General features: G+C 41.4%; 2 protein-coding genes across 7 annotated transcripts in view; one reads left to right on the top strand and one right to left on the bottom strand.

The window, feature by feature from the left end:
- The window catches only part of slc11a2 (solute carrier family 11 member 2), a 137,700-nt gene that overhangs the window by 7,044 nt on the left and 110,157 nt on the right, over positions 1–20,499 (bottom strand). For both annotated transcript variants that reach the window (XM_048618791.1, XM_048618790.1), the window contains exons 13-16: positions 18,325–18,474; positions 9,647–9,720; positions 9,119–9,272; positions 6,043–6,096 (exon numbers count right to left, since the gene is read on the bottom strand). In XM_048618791.1, the coding sequence (XP_048474748.1) occupies positions 6,043–6,096; positions 9,119–9,272; positions 9,647–9,720; positions 18,325–18,474 (432 nt within the window). The remainder of the gene's footprint in view (positions 1–6,042; positions 6,097–9,118; positions 9,273–9,646; positions 9,721–18,324; positions 18,475–20,499) is intronic.
- The window catches only part of LOC109925297 (HIG1 domain family member 1C-like), a 151,434-nt gene that overhangs the window by 21,675 nt on the left and 109,260 nt on the right, over positions 1–20,499 (top strand). The window lies entirely within an intron of this gene.

Below are 20,499 nucleotides of genomic sequence, written 5' to 3'. Positions count from 1 at the left end.
ATGAGGCCCTAGTGACATAGGGCATTGTCTACAATTGCTTTAAAAACTACTCAGGTTTCATAAACACAATAACAGAGACACACAAGCAAACTGATTTATTTAAAAAAAAAATCAATGGTGCCATTACAGAATTCTGAAGACTTCATGATCAGAAACTGATCAAACTAGAAAATTACAATTGGATTCTTCATCACAGGCTTTTGCTGCTCCTTTGTGCTCAGCGCAACTATTGTCAATGATTTCCAAATATGTAACAAAAAAATGACAAAGCAGAGCTGCTCTCGCCTGCATCCTCTCACCCTATGCAATATTCCCCAATGCTTCTACTATTCCCACCCATTCAGATTTACTAAGGGGAAGGATGATGAATCATGGAATGAAGAGAAATAGCTCATGGTTAGGAGATTTGGAAACTGCTGGTTGTGACATGTCTACATTCGTGAAGGAAACGAGCAAAGGAAATGAGAATGGAGAAAAACATGGAGATGCTTAAAACCAGGAGGATTAAACAGGAGACGCTGTCCGTTCTCGTCAGAGCAAACAGAATGCCTGATGGTTATTTGAAGGTCTGAGGCAGAGTTCAAATCTAGGCACTGGTTTCAGATATACAACACCACAAATTGATGCTCAGACTCAACCACTAGTAGAATTTCTAAATCAGCACTTCGGCTGCACATCTCCCCTCCTTAATCAAATGCAGCATCTCACTCAAGAATGGAACAAACATCCAGCAGTTCTCAGATACTCAACCGTTGATGGAAGGCTTTACAATAAACTTAGGTAGCCCTGTTGTCATTACTATAAATAAGACTTTTCTTGTTCTAGGCTTGAAATATTTTGAGGACCAGAGGGTAGCATTTAGAACAGATTTTACCTCCCCCCACCCCCATGACCAAACTTCACAACTTGCTGGTTGAGGTGACGTCAGCCAGTTTTCCACTCTAAACAGTTCCCACAAAAAAATAAGTGCAGCACTATCAGAGAGACCTAGTGTATCAAACATATTTGCACAGAATGTTATACTTTTAGAGTTTACCAACACTGTCAACAGAGGCAGAGCTTTCTTGTGAGTTTTGCAGTTATTAAAATCAGGAACTTTAGTACTGGGGAATGGAACACCTTCCATTTCAGATTCCCAGCAACAAACACAACTATGTAGATATACAACATGGATTCTAAAAAGAGTAAAGAATACTTTGATGCAACAGTGCATCCGATTCCTAATCTCAGAACAGCATTAGTGTGCCATCCTGGAGAAACTGTACAAACTTGTTTTCTTCTGAGTTCATACTGTCTCAAGATATCATGATCAGCAATGCTCGACTTTTATTGCCCTGGTTGATTCCTTCTCTTTGATATACCTTTGGTACTCTAAGCCTGAGGGCCTTGTGCCAAGATACCCCACAGCAAAGGGCACAAAGTGACAGAGGGAGGTGAAGGCTAGCCCACTTTTGCACCTGAAACTGGATTCTCAAGAGAATTATTTTGAGAGGCAGGAAAAGGAAAGTTTAGGGGGAATTATGACTATTAAAATTGCTGGAATACCAGATTGATTTTGGAATACTTCTTATTAAAGATGATTATCATTACTTCTAACACATCTGTTATTTGACGTTTTGAAAAAGAACACTTGTACTGTTTGATCTACCAGGGTTAACTGCAGAACTTGGGCAAGGAGATGCTGCCATTTGAACCACCTTTACTGCAGCATTAACTTGCTTGCATTGATGAAAACAAATTCTCATATGAAATTTATCATCTGGATCGAGTTGATTTTAATTTGAGATTCTGAGTGTGTGTCAGGACTATTCTCTGAAGATCAAACTTGGGGCAAATCAAACTATAATCTGTAAAAATCTGATTCGTGCCAGGTCTGACAGTACAACCTCTATTCGAGAGAGTGAACCAGGACCAGCAGGGTTAAAATACACAGAATCCACAAAACCATTGTTGGAATGAACTGGAGCAAATGGCATGTGGAGGATGCGTCTTTCTTTTGCTGCAGTGATTTTCCCCCTCAAAAAAGATCATCTCTTGCTGGGATACTGTTTTATGGTGCCAGGCACTCTCTGCCACCTCAATGCACCATCTCCCAAGTGCTAGCTCAGACAGGTCTTTGACAGTGATGGAGATCACAGCTATGCCTGATCCTCCCAACGCCCACACACAATAGACCAAGTTAAGTGTGGCAACAGTAATCAAGAATCATTTTTTTTTTTAAACTCTTCCCCTGCTACTTAAGAGCCATAAACTGTAATCTCAGTTGAGATCAGGGAATTCATTGCAGACCATAGATTAAACCTTAAACTGAGCTGAGGAGGACCTGGAGACAGTCACCAGCAGCTAAAAGAGTGACAGAGGAGGATCCTGTGCTTCTGAAAATGAGAGACAGAGCAGGGACAGCAACTTCTCAAACAAGAGAGAGCAGGGAAAGCAGTTTAAGAGAAGAGAAGAAAAGAGTGGACCTGCACGGGAAGGGCAGCGGGAGATAAATACTAATAGCAGAGAGCACAGTCAGAGCCAAGACATCTCAGGTAAACAGGTAGGTGGGAAAGAAATTACCTGGCCACAGTTTCAGGAAGTAGCCACAGCCCTCAGATTAATTACATTAAACTTAGTCTGTGGTCAGGGATGGGAGCGTGTGACTGTGAGCGAGACAGGTATGGGGATCCAGAGTTTAGCTTTGGAGGAGCCTCAGCTAGTATCCTTGTCCAATAGTTAAAAAGGTTCTTGCTCCAGGTGTGGAACTAACCACAGCACCATAGTCCAAAACAAGTGGAGGCAGGGAAGAAAAACCTAGTAGTAAAAGGGGATAATATAGGAATAGATACTGTTCTCTGCAGCAAAGAACAGAGTTTCAAAGGCTTGTCTACCTTGTGCCAAGGTCCAGGACATTTCTTCTGGGCTAGCGAGAAACTTTAGGCAGTGATCGGAACATGGTTGAATTTCAAATTCTGTTTGAGGAAAAGCAGCTCGGATCTCAAATTAAATAAGAGCAATTACAGATTACGAAGAAAAAGATGTCTAAAGCAGGCTGGGAAAATAGATGAAGGGGAAGGTCAGTAGATCAAAAAATAGTAAGGCATACAAAGCTGTGAAAATGAGCTGTAGTCCAAAGGTTAGGGAATTTCTTTCTGGAACCAATAGTGGATGATTTAAAAAGCTTAGAGAAAATTGATTATGAAAGTAAATTGGCAAGAAATATACAAACAAACAAACAGCAAGTGCTTTTATCAGTATATTAAAGGAAGAGTAGCTGATGTCAGTGTGGGAACCTTAGAGGATGCAACTGGGGAAGTGAAAACACCAGGAAAACAGCAGATAATTTAAATAAGTATTTTGCATCTGTTGTCACAATGGAGGACACAATAAATATGCCAAAGATATTAGATAAGCAAAGTACTGATGGGAGGAAAATCTTGTAACAGTCTCATGAGGGACAAAGTACTTGACAAATTAATGCGACTAAAGGCAAACAAGTCACCAGGACCTGATGACCTGTATCCAATGGTTTTAAAGGAAGTAGCTGCAGAGATAGTGGAGGTACTGATTGAAATATTCTAGAATGCACTGGATTCTGGGAGGGTTCCAGCAGACAGGTAACTCTGTTGATAAAGGGAGGTAGACAGGAAGCAGGAAACTATAGACCAGCTAATGTTTGTTGTTGGGAAAATGCTACAGTCCATTATTAAGGAAGAAATCGGACATTTAGAAAAGCTTCATGCAATCAATATGGTTTTATAATTTTCTCTTTTACATTTGATAAATTTGGAGTTCTTTGAGAATAGAATAAGTAGAGTTGATAAAGGGAAACTGACAGGAGATAGTGTATTTGGAGTTTCAGAAGGTAATTGCACAAGAGCTTACAGCAATAGGAAGTAATGTATGAGCTTGCATTATACACAGAAGATAGTGTTTAGAGTTGGGATTAACAGGTCTTTTTTTAGGTTGGAAAGAGGCAACTAGTTGCCTGCCATCTATATTACTGACTTGGGCGGGGGAGAGAAAGAGAGAAAACAGAGCGATTTATCCAAATTTGATGATACAAAAATAGGTGGGAGTGCAGGTTGTGATGAGAACAGGAGGAAACTGCAAGTGGATATAGTTAGATAAAGTGAGTGGGCAAAAAAAGTGTAGCAGATGGGGTTTAATATAGAAAAGTAAGAGGTCATGCACTTTGGTAGGAGGAATCAAATGGCAGATTACTATTTAAATGGAGGGACACTCCAAGTGCAGCGCAGAAGTATTTGGGTGTTCTTGTACATGCAACACAAAAAGTTACAATGGGTGCAGCAAGTAATTTAGAAGGCAAATGGCCTTTATTGCTGGGGAGTTGGAGTATAAAACTGACGAGTCTTGTTACAAGTGTACAGGGCACTGGTGACACTATACCTGGAGTACTGTGTACAGTTTTATTTCTCATATTTTAAATAGAATATATTGGCATTGAAGGCAATTCAAAAGAAATTCACTTGGCTGATTTCATGGATGAAGGGGGTCGACTGATGAAGAACAGCTAAACACATGGGCCTGTATTTATTAGACTTAGAGTTAAGACGACTGAGGGGAGATCTTATTGAAACATACAAGATTCTAAGGGGGTTTGACAGGGTTAACGTTGAGAAGATGTTGCCACTAGTTGGGGAATCTTAAACTAGGGGACATAGTTACAGAATAAGGGGACACATTTAAAATGGAGATGTGAAGAAATTTCTTCTCCCAGAAGGTAGTGGATGACTGGAATTCTCTACCCCAGAGAGCTAAGGAAGCTAGAAAGTATTTCAAGAGGATGTAGATAGATTTTTGAAATATCAGGGAGTTGAATGTTTTGATGAACAGGCACAAAAGAGGAATTGAGGTCCAGGGTAGATCTGTCATGACTTTGTTAAAGTGGCAGGTTAAAGGGTAGGCTCCAGCCCTTACTTGTTATGTTTAATGAAAACCTCAGGCCTTCCTGGTCTATGTGATCCCGTACCACAACTAGGTGGCACATTGTAGAACTGGAACACTTCAGTATTTAAACTTCAAAAGTGAAAATATTTGCTTTTAAAATTTAAATATTAAAAAGAGAAGATATAAATACATCTTCCATTCATTCCATATGTAACTTTACCCAATAGTCAGCTCAGCCTGCTGCAGCACATTTTCCAAACATTGCTGGAAATGTGGGTTTGAACCTTGCAGACACCATAGCTACTCAGTCAGTCCAGAAGGAGTTTGCAAGACCCCAGTTTCTGATCCAGTGCCATTATGGAAAACTGGAAATTGGGTCCTTAGGAATACATCACACGCCTGCTTGCACATACTTATAAAACTTCCATTTTCACTCCCAACCTATATTTCAAATTGTGGCAACCTTTAATTAAAATACTTCAATGATAAAACACTGTTTATTGGTGAATTTTAGGACCCACCCCTTCCCCCAAAGATAGAATGTTCTGGACATGTAGGGGAGGAGCACTGTTGAGTCAGTTAGTGATTTGGAGAGAGAGAGACCTGCCCAGAGCATTGAGCCAGCAAATGCTCAGCTACAGCAGCCCACGCACTGATTTTTTTTTTTCCAATACATAAAATTGTTCTAATTTAAAAACATTACAAATCATTTACAACAGAACTTCTACATCTGAATCATGACTACACTGTACCTTTTATACAATACAGGTTTGGGATTTACAATTAGGTCGAGGGCAGTAGGCTCGTGGAGGTCACTCAATCATCCACTGCTGTATCTGCACAATTATCTAACATCTAAAAAGTAGAGGGTTAACTTTGGGGTTTACTTAAAAGTTACTAATTAATAATTGAAATCCTAAAGCCCTACAATGGTTGCTTCATCCACAGGGACTGTTTAACTGAATGCCCTCTGGAGAAATCTTGGATTAGAGTAGCTTCTGTATGGTTCCCCACAAAACGGTGCTCAGGGTGCAACCCAACAGAGCTAGACCCCTAGCGTCTTGATACAGGGATGTATAAAGGAGCTTTCTCTGGTTAACTCTCAGACTCGCCTTGCTCTTCTATAAGCACAGCATTGGTGCTGCTTACCGTGCGTCCACAGTTCAGAAAGGAGACCCCCAGTGAGACTGCGCAGTACCAGGCCTGGGGGGGGAAACAACAAACAAAAGCAAAAGTCACTTCACAAAGTGATCACTCTGAGCATTTCTTCCATCACACCAGAGTCAAAGCAACAGGCACAGTTGACTAGTAAATTCTTTCCTTTCTGTAATCTAACAATCACCCAAATTTCCTGAAAGCACAGAGATTTTTGTGTGTGCTAGATAGCAATATTTATAAAGAATAGGCTTACAGTCTCATCGTCCCTTGCAGAGAGTAAACCAACTCGGATGTGCTGCTGACATTTCAAGCAACACTTAAAATTAGATTTCTTCCCACTTTTCTCATGAACCTTCAGATTTGCCTTATTCTTTTGAGTATAGAACTGTTGCTGCTTATGGTACATCTTCAGTTCAGAAAGAAAACCTTTTTGCAATCAGGATATAGCTGGGCAGTTTTCCATGTTATCGGGTAGATGCCAGTGTGGAGCTATACTAGAACAGCTTGACTAGGGGCACAGTATGTTCTGGAGAACAAGCCTTTAGTATTATTGCCAGAATGTTAGAACCATACAGCACAGAAACAGATCCTTTGGTCCTACTTGCTGTGCCGACCAGACATCCCAATCTGACCTAGTCCCATTTGCCAGCATTTGGCCCATATCCCTCTAGACCCTTCCTATTCATGTACCCATTCAGATGCCTTTCAAATGTTGTAACTGTACCAGCCTCCACCACTTCCTCTGGTAGCTTGTTCCATATACACACATTTTACATAGAACATAGAACATTACAGCGCAGTACAGGCCCTTCGGCCCTCGATGTTGCGCCGACCTGTGAAACCAATCTGAAGCCCATCTAACCTAAACTATTCCATTATCATCCATATGTTTATCCAATGACCATTTAAATGCCCTTAAAGTGGGCAAAAACGTGAATGCTTAGGGAACGTAGTCGGCAGGATTCGAGCCGGCACAGAGAAACACCAATGGATTCCTAACCCAATCGCCTTAACCACTGGGCCAAGACAGCAGAGAACAATGTTGCCCCTCAGGTCCCTTTTAAATCTTTCCCCTCTCACGTTAAACCTGTGCCCTTTAGTTTTGGATTCCCCTACCCTGGGGAAAAGACCTTTGCTATTCACCCTATCCATGCCCCTCATGATTTTATAAACTTCAATAAAGGTCACCCCTCAGCCTCTGACGTTCCAGGGAAAAATAGTCCCAGCCTATTCAGCCTCTCCCTATAGCTCAAACCCTGGCAACATCCTTGTGAATCTTTACAAACACTTTCATGTGTAGCAACATCCTTCCTGCAGAAGGGCAACCAGAACTGTACACCATATTCTAAATGTCAGAGCCCATAGCCTTTACTACATCCAGTGTCTCCAACTTTTTCTTGATATCACATGGAGTGATTTGATTTTGCTGAAGACTGGTATCTGCGATGCTGGGATCTCTGGAGGAGGCAGAGATGGATCATCCACCTGGCATTTCTGGCTGAAGATTGTTGCAAGTACATCAGCCTTATCTTTTGCACTGATGTGCTCGGATGCAGATTTTTCTGGAGCCACCTCCTCCTGTGAGTTGATTGAGTGTCCACCACTGTTCACAAGTGGATGTGATGGGACTGCAGAGCTTAGAAATGATCTGTTGGTTAAGGAAGCATTTATTTCTGTCTGTCACTTGCTGCTTGGCACACAAGTAGTCCTGTGTTAGCCTTTATCAGGCTGACCACCTCACTATTAGCTATGCCTGGTGCTGCTCCTGCTATGCCCTCCTGCACTCTTCGTTGAGCCATGGTCGATCCCTTGGCTTGATGATAATGGCAGAGTGAGGGATATGCCGGGCCATGAGGTTACAGGTTGTGCTGCAGTATGACTCTACTGTTGATGGCCTACAGCACCTCATGGGTGCCCAGTATGGAGTTGCTAGATCTGTTTCAAGTCTGTCTTATTTAACAGCGAGTGATAGTGCCATACAATACAATGGAAGGTATCCTCAGTGCGAAGACGTGACTTCATCTTCGCAAGGACTGTGTGGTAATCACTCTTACTAATACTGTCATGGACAGACACACTTGCAGCAGGCAGGTTAGTGAGGATGAGGTTGAGTATGTTTTTCCCTCCTTTTTTGAGGCTGTTATTTTTGATACTCAAAATAGCTTGGCCCATTTCAGAGGGCAGTTAACAGTTAACCACACAGCTGTGGATCTGGAGTCAGACCAGGCAAGGACGACAGTTTTCATCCTAAAAGGACCTTAGTGAATCAGATAGGTTTTTAAAAAAATAATAATAGACTTCTAATTCCAGATTTTATTGAATTCAAATTCCACCAGCTAGTCTAGTTGAGTTTGTGGTCAATGGTAATTCCCAGGACATTCAGTGATTCAGTGATGGTAATGCCATTGAACATCAATGGCCAACGACCAAATTCTCTTTTATTGGAGATGATTACTGCTGTGTGGCTCAAATGTAACTTGTCATTTGTCAGCTCAAGCACAAATTCTGTTCTAGCAAATCTTGTGTGCGCCCTCTCCAAGGCCTTGACATGCTATGGTACCCAGTATTGGACATAACATTCCAGCTCTGCTTAACTCATGTTTTATAAAGGGTTGGCGTGGATTCTCTGGCTTTGTACTCTGTTCTGCTGTTGTATATACTTATAGCTAAAGATCCCATTTGTGTTTTTGAAAGGCTTTTTTAACTACTATTTATACCTTCAAAGCATATATATTCGCCCCACGTCTTTTGGTATCTGCACCCTTAAGATTGTAAAAGCAGACCCATATTGCCTCTCCTCATTTCTCTCAACCAAATGTATTGTTTCACACTCCTGTTTATTTCTTTTGCTCTTCACCCACCCATTTCACCATTGTCCTCACAGTTTACTACATTCCCCTGTTTCATATCATTTATAGATATTGAAATTTTAAAAAGTTAACTGAACCTGTAATTTCCTACTTTGAATCAGCACTGCACCAAGCAGTTCATGAGCCTAGTGAGGTAGTACGGAAGCTCTTTTTATGACTTATTACAAGATAACAGAAGAATGTGTGTCAGGACTTACCAGGTAAGCAACAAAACTCAAGTATGCAACTGAAATGAAGGCTGCAATCAGGTAAAGTGCCACATGCCCCAAACTCGAAACATAAACAATCACAAAATACATATTAATGGCACAGATGATAAAGACAATGATTCCACCAGCAATCTTCCATGCCCTGAGGGGAAATTTAAAAAAAAAAATTATATTCAAGATGTCATAATTGTGATAGCAGAGTCTCCAGTCAACAGAGTAATTTTATACAGAAATTACAACATGGAAGCAGTTAAACCAGTCCACGTTGGTATCTTTGAACCCAAAAGCAGTATTTGAAGCCTGTGCTCCCAGAATGGTACTGAGGGGTTGAATGGCCTATTCACATCTTGAACCTTCAAGTATAACAAGTTAGAATGCTAGACAAGCAGGATTGAGTTGAGGTTGGAATCTATTCTAAGATTTTACATGCAGAGTAACAGATAAGCGAACTGCGCAATTCTTGTCTTTAATTATAAAAGCAGCGAGGAAAGAAAAATAAGCACTTGGATTACTTACAGACCATTGGCGAAGTCATGCATGACTGAGTCCATACTTGTAAACGTCAATATTGGGATCAATGCAAATGGCAACTGCAAAGAGTTGAAAGGTTATCAGTTAGAGCTGGGTCTGAAGGGTAACCCACTATGAAGAGACCAAAATTACACACAACCAGAAGGAACACAGAACACTTTTAAGTTTTTGTTTAAAAGAAGGTAAACTTAATGCTTGCAAGCAATATTTCAAGGGTAATGCCTTACTGTAGTAGCGAGCTAGAAATCAAGCCCCAGTACTCCCAAATTCAATCACAAAAATTAAAGGATTTTAAAATCATGTAGAATTCCCCAACTTGCCTGCATTTTAGACCCATGCATGGGCCAGGTTTCTGTACTTAACAAGAATTATTATTCATTACAAATAGACAGATTCTAACTGCAGATAAACAATTACAAACTGTTGACATACAGCTCTACTAGCTGAAACTCTAACCCATATATATACACACACACACATACGGACAGACAGAGTCAGGACAACAAACATGGGTGGAGGGAAAGACTGGGAAGGCAGTTCAGCGGTCTCCGTCCACAGGGTTTGCTAAGATGATTCTTGTGTTGATCAGAACACTGCTTCTCAATCTTCCCTTCTCCAGATACTTTCACTTTTTGCAGGAAGCACAAGATGAGTGCTTCTCACTTTTAATTGATAAGTCACAACCTTTATAACTCACAGCATACTGCAACTAGAAAGGGGGAAAAAATGGCTGTTTGGATGAGAGATGCTTTTACTGCAGAGAACCAGTCGCTTCCAATGATCTTGTCCACACCCCTATGCTATTCAGCTACCTAGCAGCCAATCATTGTTGTTTAGAGGCAGAAGGTCTTTGTCATCAATAACTGGTCACTCATCCACAGACTAATCAGCTACTTGTTAGAATAGGATTCCTATAGTGTAGGAACAGGCCATTAGGCCCAACAAGTCTACACCAACTCTCTAAACAGCAACTCACCCAGCCCCATCCCCTTACCCTTTCCCATGGCTAATGCGCCAAACTTGTACATCCCTGGACACTATGGGTAATTTCCCATGGCCAATCCACCTAACTTGCACATCTTTGGACTGTGGTAGGAAACCGGAGCAAACCCACGCAGACACAGGGAGAATGTACAATCTGCACACACACACTTGCCCAAGGGTGGAATCGAACTCAGGTCCCTGGCACTGTGAGGCAGCAATGCTAACCACTGAGACACTGTGTTGCAATGTTGCCAGCCAAAGTTCCATTTATACCCAGCCCATGGCTCCTGCTCGTGTGCAAACTAGGCTTCCACTGTTGCTTGAACAAACAGCTATGTAAATTGAAATAACTCCACAGAAGCTGGTATCCTGTCACTAAGTCACCCTTTATTTACATGTGGAGAGTCCTTGACACTGATCCACCTCCTTCAGAGCCAGCTCGGAGTGAACAGAACCTCTGACACTCCTGTTTCTTTGTCAGCCAGGGCTCCCTGATTGGGCCAGATTAACAGCCCCAATCAGGGAACCCATCTTCTGAGGTCCACCTGGCTGACCTTGTTACAATCGCTACATAAACAACATTTGCAACGAGTGTCAGGTTATGTGCTTTAAGAAGTGTGGCAATCCTTCAATAATCCTTGGTTTTTCAACAGGTCTTTTTTCATTTCAACCAATAATCAAAAATACAGAATAAACCCACGGTCCTTACACAAAACAAATCAGAGAATAAAATTATTTCATACCCTTTATAAAATCATTCCGATACAGCATGCCCCTCTTCCAGGAACCCAACAATCTTTTGGTACAAACATTCTTTTTTGGGAAACAACCAGAATTTATAACTTTCAATCTATTTGATCTTGGAGATTATTTTTCTAATATTGGTTTCATTTTAACAAGATCCAGCCTTAATCTTCTTCTCATTTGCACTCTATATAGAACGTAGATCAACCCAGACCTATTCCTGTTAGCATTGAAACCAATACATTAAAAGCCCCTGAAGCCTGATGTAAAATCTGAATTCCGCTTTAATCTTCTTACAGTCCGACCTGTTTCTACCCTGCATTGGTCGACATCCCACCTATCTTGACCACAAAATAAAGTCCCACTCCATTTTCTTATTTGTCTATTCTATTTTACCTCATTATCTCAACATCGACAAAGGACTGTAATAAGTCAACAATTAGCCTTTCTTCTGCCCCAATATTACCAATTGATAAAGCTCCATATATCTCTACATGTTCTGCTTTTTCCGAAAATAACTGGGCTGGATTTTTGCGGAGTCAAGCCAAAACTGGAGGCCTTTTGAAATAGCAGGTGGGAACCCGATTACAGTTCAGGGGGAAGGGCACAAATTCAGGCCTTTTAAAATTTAGAATATCAATTGTCAACATGTGGTTATGTCAATAAGATTTCTCTGGATCCACAGGGATTGACATAAACAGAGCTGTACTAACGTACTTTCAAATTCCACCGTATCACCTCATAAGAGATCATTAACATTCATCAGGAAGAAGTTTCGCTTTTTGATATATACTGGTCTTAATTGAAATCAGCTCCCTCTCAGCAAGACAGATCTGAACCATCGTTCAGGCCATAAACTCAGCTGTTTAATTCCTGTAGTTTCCCCTCTGCATGCCTTGCCTCTTTAGGCACTTTCAGAAACACTTCTCTCTGAATACTTTTACCCTTCAGAAACACAGATTTAACGTCAATTGATCTACACTCCAATGAATATGTAGCCAAAAGATCTGAAGAGACTTTCAGGATTACTTTCCCTGCTGTAGAATAGACCACTATCAGCCATACTGCCCAGTCACTCTCCAAATCCCAGAACAACGAGCCTTGCTTTAGCCTTCCGAGGCTACAAGGACTGCTTCGGTACAATTCCATCTATGTGACAAGACAGGCTATCCCTGATCTGGTACTACTGAATAGCTAGCCAATGCAACTATCCAATTTCTTTGGTTTTTGCCCCCCTCATTAGTTTGCCCCATAGCTTACTGGCAATCACAAAACTTCACAGTCATGAGAATTTCTGTTTTTTGTCCTGTCTCATGACTGTCACGTACTCCTTTTATTGTAAAATGTTCAAGCTGCAGTCTCTATTTATACTTTGATTTTTTTTTCAGGACAACTACAGTAAGATCTCTAACATGGGGTCATTATCTGTATGTGAGCATTTTCTAATGCAAGAGTCACTCTCAGACTCACAATTAGAACTCGCACTACACTTTCTTACTTTTCACTCTTACCTCACATAGACCTCACTACTTCATCTTGAACATTTGAACAATGTTTGAACTTGTCAGTAGCTTTTCCTGCACATCCCACAATAGTCACATCCCTCTATTATTCACTGGACCCTTGTTAAACATACATTCTCCCAAGTCCCCACTTTAGGTATTGGTCTTTGGATGGGATAGCTGTGTTTCGAGAGCCAGGATCATTCAGCCTACCATCATCCACTCTGGGTCTATTGTGATGATCCTGAAGAACCGAATACAAAACACATGAATGAGAGAGGTACAGGCACTTCACCTTCTATCAGCTGCTCAGATTTAGGGTGTGTGATATCAATCCTGATTATCTGTGAGGAACGAACTTTAATAGTTTGATTACCATGTGGACAGCCACCGTCTTACCATCACCAACTATTACGTTAACAAGACCTTCCCATTCCTTACAGTCTACCCTTTTGTAATACAGGATTTATGATCACTTGGATAGGCACAGATTGATTCGTGATAGTCAGCATGGATTTGTGAAGGGTAGATCATGCCTCACAAACCTTATTGAATTCTTTGAAGAGGTGACCAAACACGTGGATGAAGGTAGAGCAGTGGATGTGGTATACATGGATTTAAGTAAGGCGTTTGATAAGGTTCCCCATGGTAGGCTCATGCAGAAGGTAAGGAGGCATGGGATAGGGGGAAATGTGGCAGATTGGATTCAGAATTGGCTGACCCTTAGAAGACAAAGGGTGGTAGTGGACGGAAAATATTCAACATGGTGCTCAGTTACGAGTGGTGTACCACAAGGATCTGTCCTGGGTCCTCTTCTATTTGTGATTTTTGTAAATGATTTGGATGAAGGAGTGGAAGAGTGGATTAGCAAGTTCACAGACGATATGAAGGTGGGTCGCATTGTGGACAGTGCAGAGGGCTGTTCTAGGTTACAAAGGGACATTGATAGGATGCAGAGCTGGGTTGAGAAGTGGCAGATGGAGTTTAACCCTGAAAGGTGTGAGGTGATTCATTTTGGAAGGACAAACTTGAAAGCAGAATACAGGGTTAATGGAAAGATTCTTGGCAGTGTGGAGGAGCAGAGGGATCTTGGGGTTCATGTTCACAGTTCCCTGAAAGCTGCCACCCAGATGGATAGAGTTGTTAAGAAGGCATATGGTGTGTTAGCTTTCAGTCATAGAGGGATCGAGTTCAAGAGCCGTGAAGTTATGCTCCAGCTATACAAAAGCCTATGTTCAGCCACATCTGGAGTATTGTGTCCAGTTCTGGTCGTCTCATTACAGGAAAGATGTGGAAGCATTGGAAAAGGTGCAGAGGAGATTTACCAGGATGTTGCCTGGAATGGAGGGAAGGTCTTACAAGGAAAGGTTGAGAGCGCTACGACTTTCCTCTTTAGAACGAAGGAGGATGAGAGGTGACTTGATAGAGGTGTACAAAATGATCAGAGGTATAGATAGAGTAGACAGCCAGAGACTTTTCCCTAGGGTGGAGGTAGCTATTACGAGGGGGCATAGTTTTAAAGTGAGTGGAGGTAGATATAGGGGAGACGTCAGAGGTAGGTTCTTTACTCAGAGAGTGGTAGGGGCATGGGATGCATTGCCGGAGAGGGTAGTGGAGTTGGCCTCATTAGGGACATTTAAGCGGCTATTAGATAGGCATATGGATGAAAGTATAAGGTAGGGGTGGAGGTTAGATAGACCTTAGGATTAGGGGAAAAGTTTGGCACAACATCGTGGGCCGAAGGGCCTGTACTGTTCTATGTTCTATGTTCTACGCCGTATCCCCAGAATTAAAGATTATCTGGGACAGTCTTATACAATGCCAAAGTTCTCTCTGAATTTCCTCCGAGAACACAGTCTTGATGAAAGCTCCTCTCCCTGCATGTAAAGCATTCAAATATGCAGGAGGAAAAAAAATGAATTGCAGTTCCCTCTAGAGCAAGGCAACTATCACCCAATACAGAAGGTAATTTAGAATTCTTCCCTTTGACCAAATGATAGAGACTATTGCCTTGCAAACATCTGAAACAAATTATTTATGACACGTCAGTGCAGTTATCAGCCTGCAGTTTGGTTGATCTGCTAAGACATTATGCAGCATTTCATTCATCACTGCACAATTCCTTTTGCTAAAAGGACATTGAGCTACAGTATTCATGACCACAATATTCAGGTTTCCACATGTTTCTAAACTCATCGTTAGAAAATACTCCTCAATGATTGGTCAGAAACTTAGCCAATACCTCAAATCTGGTCCCTCTCCACAACTTATCTACAATCATTCCTTTATCCTTACCAAGTATTACGTAGAAAGACTAAATCTGGTTGCCACAGATCTAAAGGTATGGGACAAAGAAAAAAATATTTTCATTCCATACTTTATATTGGGGAACACTGTCTTATTGCAAGCCTTACATTCAAACATGACTTTAGATCCATCGTAATCACCTCATTAAAGGTGTAGGTCATAAACATTTCCAAACCTTGCAAACACCTCTTTGAAGTCACATGGCAATGGAAAGCTTACTACAAGATATAGCAGTGTCCTCCAACACACTTTGCATACTAAATGGAGTCAGCCTTAAGAAGGTTCAATGACACAGTCTCCACTGCTCTCTGGGATAGAGAATTCCACAGGTCAACAGCACTCAAAACGTTCTGTTGCATCTTCAGTTTAAATGGGAGATCCCTTTTTCTTTAACAGAGTCCGCTGATTGTAGTCCAAGTCTCTCTCAGAAAAGGGAAACAACCTTTAAGAATCCACCCTGTCAATTCCCCTCAAGATCTTACAGGTTTCAATGGTTGAGAGAGCCCTTGACCTTGTGACTCGTTTCCCACTCTTCTGTTCTCACGTTTTTCCCCCCCAATTCTTCACATTCAAGCCCACAAACTTTCATGTTGAACGAATCATTCTCTATCATTTCCCCCACTCCAGCGTGATTCCTCCCCAAAGATATCTTCCTCGTTCTCCCATTTAAGCTTTCTGAAGGGATCGTTTCCTCCATGACATTCTGGTCCACTCTTCCGTCACTCCGAAGACCACTTCCCTTTTAGTGCTTTCAGTTTATATGCTTCAATTTCGCTCACGATGTGGTCTGCTCTACGTTGGAGATACCAAACACAGACTTGGTGAAGGCTTTGAGAAATGCTTCCATTCAACCACGTGAGACTGAGCTTCCACTTGAATTCTCCACCTTGCTCTGATATTGGCCTCTCTGTCCTTGGCTTCCTGTAGCGTTTCAATGAAGTTCAATGCAAGCTCGAAGAACAGCATCGTTTCTTTTAATTAGGCACTTTACAGACATCCAGATTCGACACTGATTTTGGCCATTTCGAACAGTAACCTCCCCTTACCTTCACTCTTGTCATTGCTTTTGGGTGGCAGCTGCCATTCTACCATTTACCCTTCCTCTCGAGACAAATCCTTTAATTCTTTGCTAGTCCCATCACCATTCCCTTTAGCCTTGTACCATGAACTGTCTGTCATTTAATTTCTCCCGTCTTCCACCCTGTCACATCATCTTTTTGTCTATTTCTACCCTCCCCCCACCTTCATTTACTTAAAACTGATCACATCTCGACTTTCTCCCGGGTCTGATGAAATATCTTCAACCTGAAGCGTTCCCCATTTATGTTCTTCACAGATGTTGCTTGACCTCCTGTGTACTTCCAGCATTTGCATTTATTCAAGTAATTATTTTGTTATACATTTGTGGTGTATTTGGCAAGCACCCCAAGACAATATCTTGCTGACAACAGTTGAAAACTGACAGAAAAGAGAGCGTGGGACCAGGAGAGGATCTGGTTTTGCTAGTGCTCTTGCTCCAGGACAGGGTTGCGTGTTCCAGATGTCGAATTCACTAAGGGTTGCATTCTGGCACTAAAGCAGGAGTCAAAATAACTGTATTCATCTCTCTTGTGATTTTCTTGATCATTACTGTGTGATTTTCAGGGGTTACTTTTAATGACCAAGAGCTCATTTTTCATTCATACCGACTGCTTTATTAGGTGATGAAGTCCTGTAGTAACATTACCTTTCTGTATCTGTGCTAATTGTATGGGTGTTTGGACTTGCACAGAAGCAGAGGAAGGAGATGGTAGAAGGAGAAACCGCCGGTGATTGGCTGAGCAGATGCCGGCCAATTCTCTCCATTCTACCTATGGGCAAGGATTGGACATTCGATCATGAGGGTTACCAAGGTTTATCTGGGGATTTTCAAGAATGAACTCACCCATTACCCCCATCTACGTTGAGCATTGGACTGAAGCGAGTGAATTAGCAGAGAATGATAACTGATAAAAAGGTTCCAATATCTTTTTTTTTGGAAGAAAGGACCTGTACTGTATTATCAATCTTAAACTAAGGAAGGAAACATCAACGTCTATGCCCAACTCCTCAAAGAATCCATCGTATGGATCATTAGAAGCACGGAAAGGCAATTAAGCCCACAGTTGTTTCCTTTTGTGTCTTAATCCCACCTCCTCAATCTATTCGACAGAAGTTCATTGGTTATAAATACAAAATATAAATGAAATCCAGTCAGATAAAAGACAGATATTTCACCCCACAATTTGTGCAAGTTAAGCACATATGGTCACACATCAGGATTCCACATTAGCAATATAGTCCAAATACTGCTGGCTCTAGAATTGCCTTTAAACTCTTTGCAAAAGTTGATTGCTTAGGCACATCAAGATTCCTAGCTGCATCTGTGCGTATCCAACATTTAAGCGTGGGTTAGTCACAAAGTCAAGCTCAATATCATCAGATCAGTCAAACCACTGTCTTTAGACAAAGTGTTGCTATCTTGCCACCAATTCCAGCCCCATCTACGACCACAGACCATCCACAATTTGGCTTTTGACAGTGCTTTTAACTAGAATTTCCTTTCCTAAAACCCAGCTTATGGGCCTCCATCTTCCATTAACTTCAACTTATTCAAAACTCTCTGGGTCTATACCAGCCTTACTTGGCCTTCAACTGTATCCTCACTTTCCTATGTTGACATCATCCTTCAACACACTGAACTTCAGATTTCTGTCCAAATCAACAAATTACTTCTCAACCTCATCTTACTGAAACACAGCAATCTACTCTAATTTTATTGCATCTTCAAAACGCTCCATTTTCCCCCAATGCCTTCCATGCATCTAATTTTTGTCATCACCTCCAGTGGGTACATCCTTTCTCCCCAGTATGGCCCAATAAATGGCAAAACCTTCAGCTGCTTTGTGAACAACCTCTCTCTAAACTTCACTTCCATCATTTAAATCAAACTTCAAACCTTCATCCACTCTTTCACTAAGCTTTCTATCAAGTCCACTAATCTCTTCTTGGTGTGGGATTTTCCTTCGGGTTGTCTATTTGCGGAGTAACTTTGTATATTTAAAAGCCCTGTAATAAGATGTTGTTATTGAAGGAGAATCATCTCACCTGCATGCTTTGAAGAACATTCAGAAAGTCATTCATTCCTGTCAGATGTTCCACATCTTGAAACAATGCCACCAGCAGAGTTGGTGTGATGGCAATGGATCGAGTGAAGAGAACACGAGCAAAGCGGGACCACTTCAAGTTCAGGAAGCCCTTCAGATAGAATGTAAACTTAAATTACTTCCGAGTACTTCTCGCAAAAGATTGATATTTGTACACATCAAACACTCGCATGTCAGGTACAGCGCTGGGTTAGATACAGAATAAAGCTCCCTCTATACTATCCCCATCAAACACTTTCAGGACAGGGACAGTACAGGGTTAGATATGGAGTAAATCTCCCTAAACATCATCTCAAAAACATACATGGATCTGAATCACAAAAGAATACCCAACTCCAAATTTAATCTTCCCACTTAACATTGACTATTGGGATATTTCTGCATTTTGCTTCTACGAAGAACTGATTTGAGACTTATTGAAACTTACTGCATGGAGAATACTTTCAGGAAGACTGACAAGAACGTTATCAGTACCTAACTGTGTGGAGAGCCAGGTGAATTAAAAGTGTAGCAGCCACAACATTGGTGAGAGAGTCTTAGAATTAGAGATGGAAGGAAGCAGAGTATTTACAGTGAGTAGGCAGTGTGTCAGTCATGACTAGTGTTAGTCATAGAAAATCTTTTTCTCAGGAAGTATTCGCCTTGTTAATCGGGTCTTAGATGCTCTAATGTGTTTTGCATCAATTAACAACTTTGAAAACGTAAAAGGACTGGAAATAAAAAAGTTTCTGAATAGAGGAAAGCTGATTTTAAGAAGATAAGACAGGATCCGGCCAAAGCGGGCAAGGAGCAGCTACTTGCAATAAAATCCACATCAGAGCAGTAGGAGACATTCAAAAAAGGTTAACAGTGAGTGTACAGGGCCAACAAGTGTCCATGAAGGAGAGGATAGAATCAACAAGCCCAGAGAACCCTGGATATCAAGGGATGGTCAAGATTGGATCAGGAAAGAGAAAAATACAACTCATGGTTGATACCGATGGCTCAAATAAGCAGATGCCCTAGAGGAGTATAGAAAGTGCTGGGGATTGCTTAAAAAGAAATTACAGCAGTGAAGAGGGCAAATGCAAAAACACTGTCAAGTAACATCAAGGAAAATCCAAAGACATTTTATAAGTATGCTCGGGGCAAATGAATGACCAGAGAAAGCGCAGGGCCTGTTAGGGACCAAAGTACCAATTTGTGTGTGGAGCCAGAACACACAGCTGAAATCTTAAATGAGTACTTTGCATCTGTATTCACTGTTAAGAAAAATGATGTAGGTGTAGAGATCAGAGATGGGGACTGTGATATATTTGAACAAATTGACAGGGAGGAGGGATTGGTTTTAGCTTAAAAAAGTGGATAAATGCACACACCCAGGTAAGGCTGCTGGGGGAGGCAAGGGAGGTCATTGCATGGGCTCTGATAGGAATTTTCAAATCCTTTCTGGTCACAGGAGAGGTGCCAAGGGACTGGAGGACAGCTAATGTGGTACCATTATTCAAAATGGGTGGTAGAAATAAACTCAGAAACTACAGACCAACTGTGGTAGGGAAACGATTGGAATAAATTTCTGAAGAACAGAATTAATCTCCACTTGAAGAGGCAAGTATTAATCAAGGATAGTTGACGTAGCTTTGTAAGGAGGAGCTCACATCCAACAAATGTGAATTTTTTAAGGAGGTGACTAGTATGTAGATGAGTGCAGTGAGGCTGAAGCAGTCTACATGGACTGAATTAAGGCTTTTGACAAGGTCTCGCATTGCAGACTGGCTAAGAAGGTAAGAGCCCATGGGATCCAGAGATATTCAGCCAACTGGATCCAAAATTGGCTTATTGGCAGGAAGCAGAGAGTGATGGTCAAATTATGTTTTTGTGACTGGAAGCCTGTGTGCAGTGGTGTACAAGGTTTGGTGCTGGGTCCCTTGCTGTTTATTGTGTACGTTAAAGATCTAGACATGAATAAAGGAGGTATGATCTGTAAGTTTAAGAATGATACAAATGTTGACGGTGTGGTAAATAGTGAGGAGGAAGGTCTTAGACTACAGGACAACATCGTCAGATGGTCTAAAGAGCGGCAAATGAAATTTAATCCTCAAAAGTGAGGTGATTCGTTTTGAAGGACTAACAAGAC

Source organism: Rhincodon typus, chromosome 41 (assembly GCF_021869965.1).
Source record: "Rhincodon typus isolate 14 chromosome 41, sRhiTyp1.1, whole genome shotgun sequence".
Taxonomy (NCBI): domain Eukaryota; kingdom Metazoa; phylum Chordata; class Chondrichthyes; order Orectolobiformes; family Rhincodontidae; genus Rhincodon; species Rhincodon typus.
The sequence above is the reverse complement of the archived record's forward strand: the minus strand, read 5'-3'. Positions and strand labels throughout refer to the sequence as shown.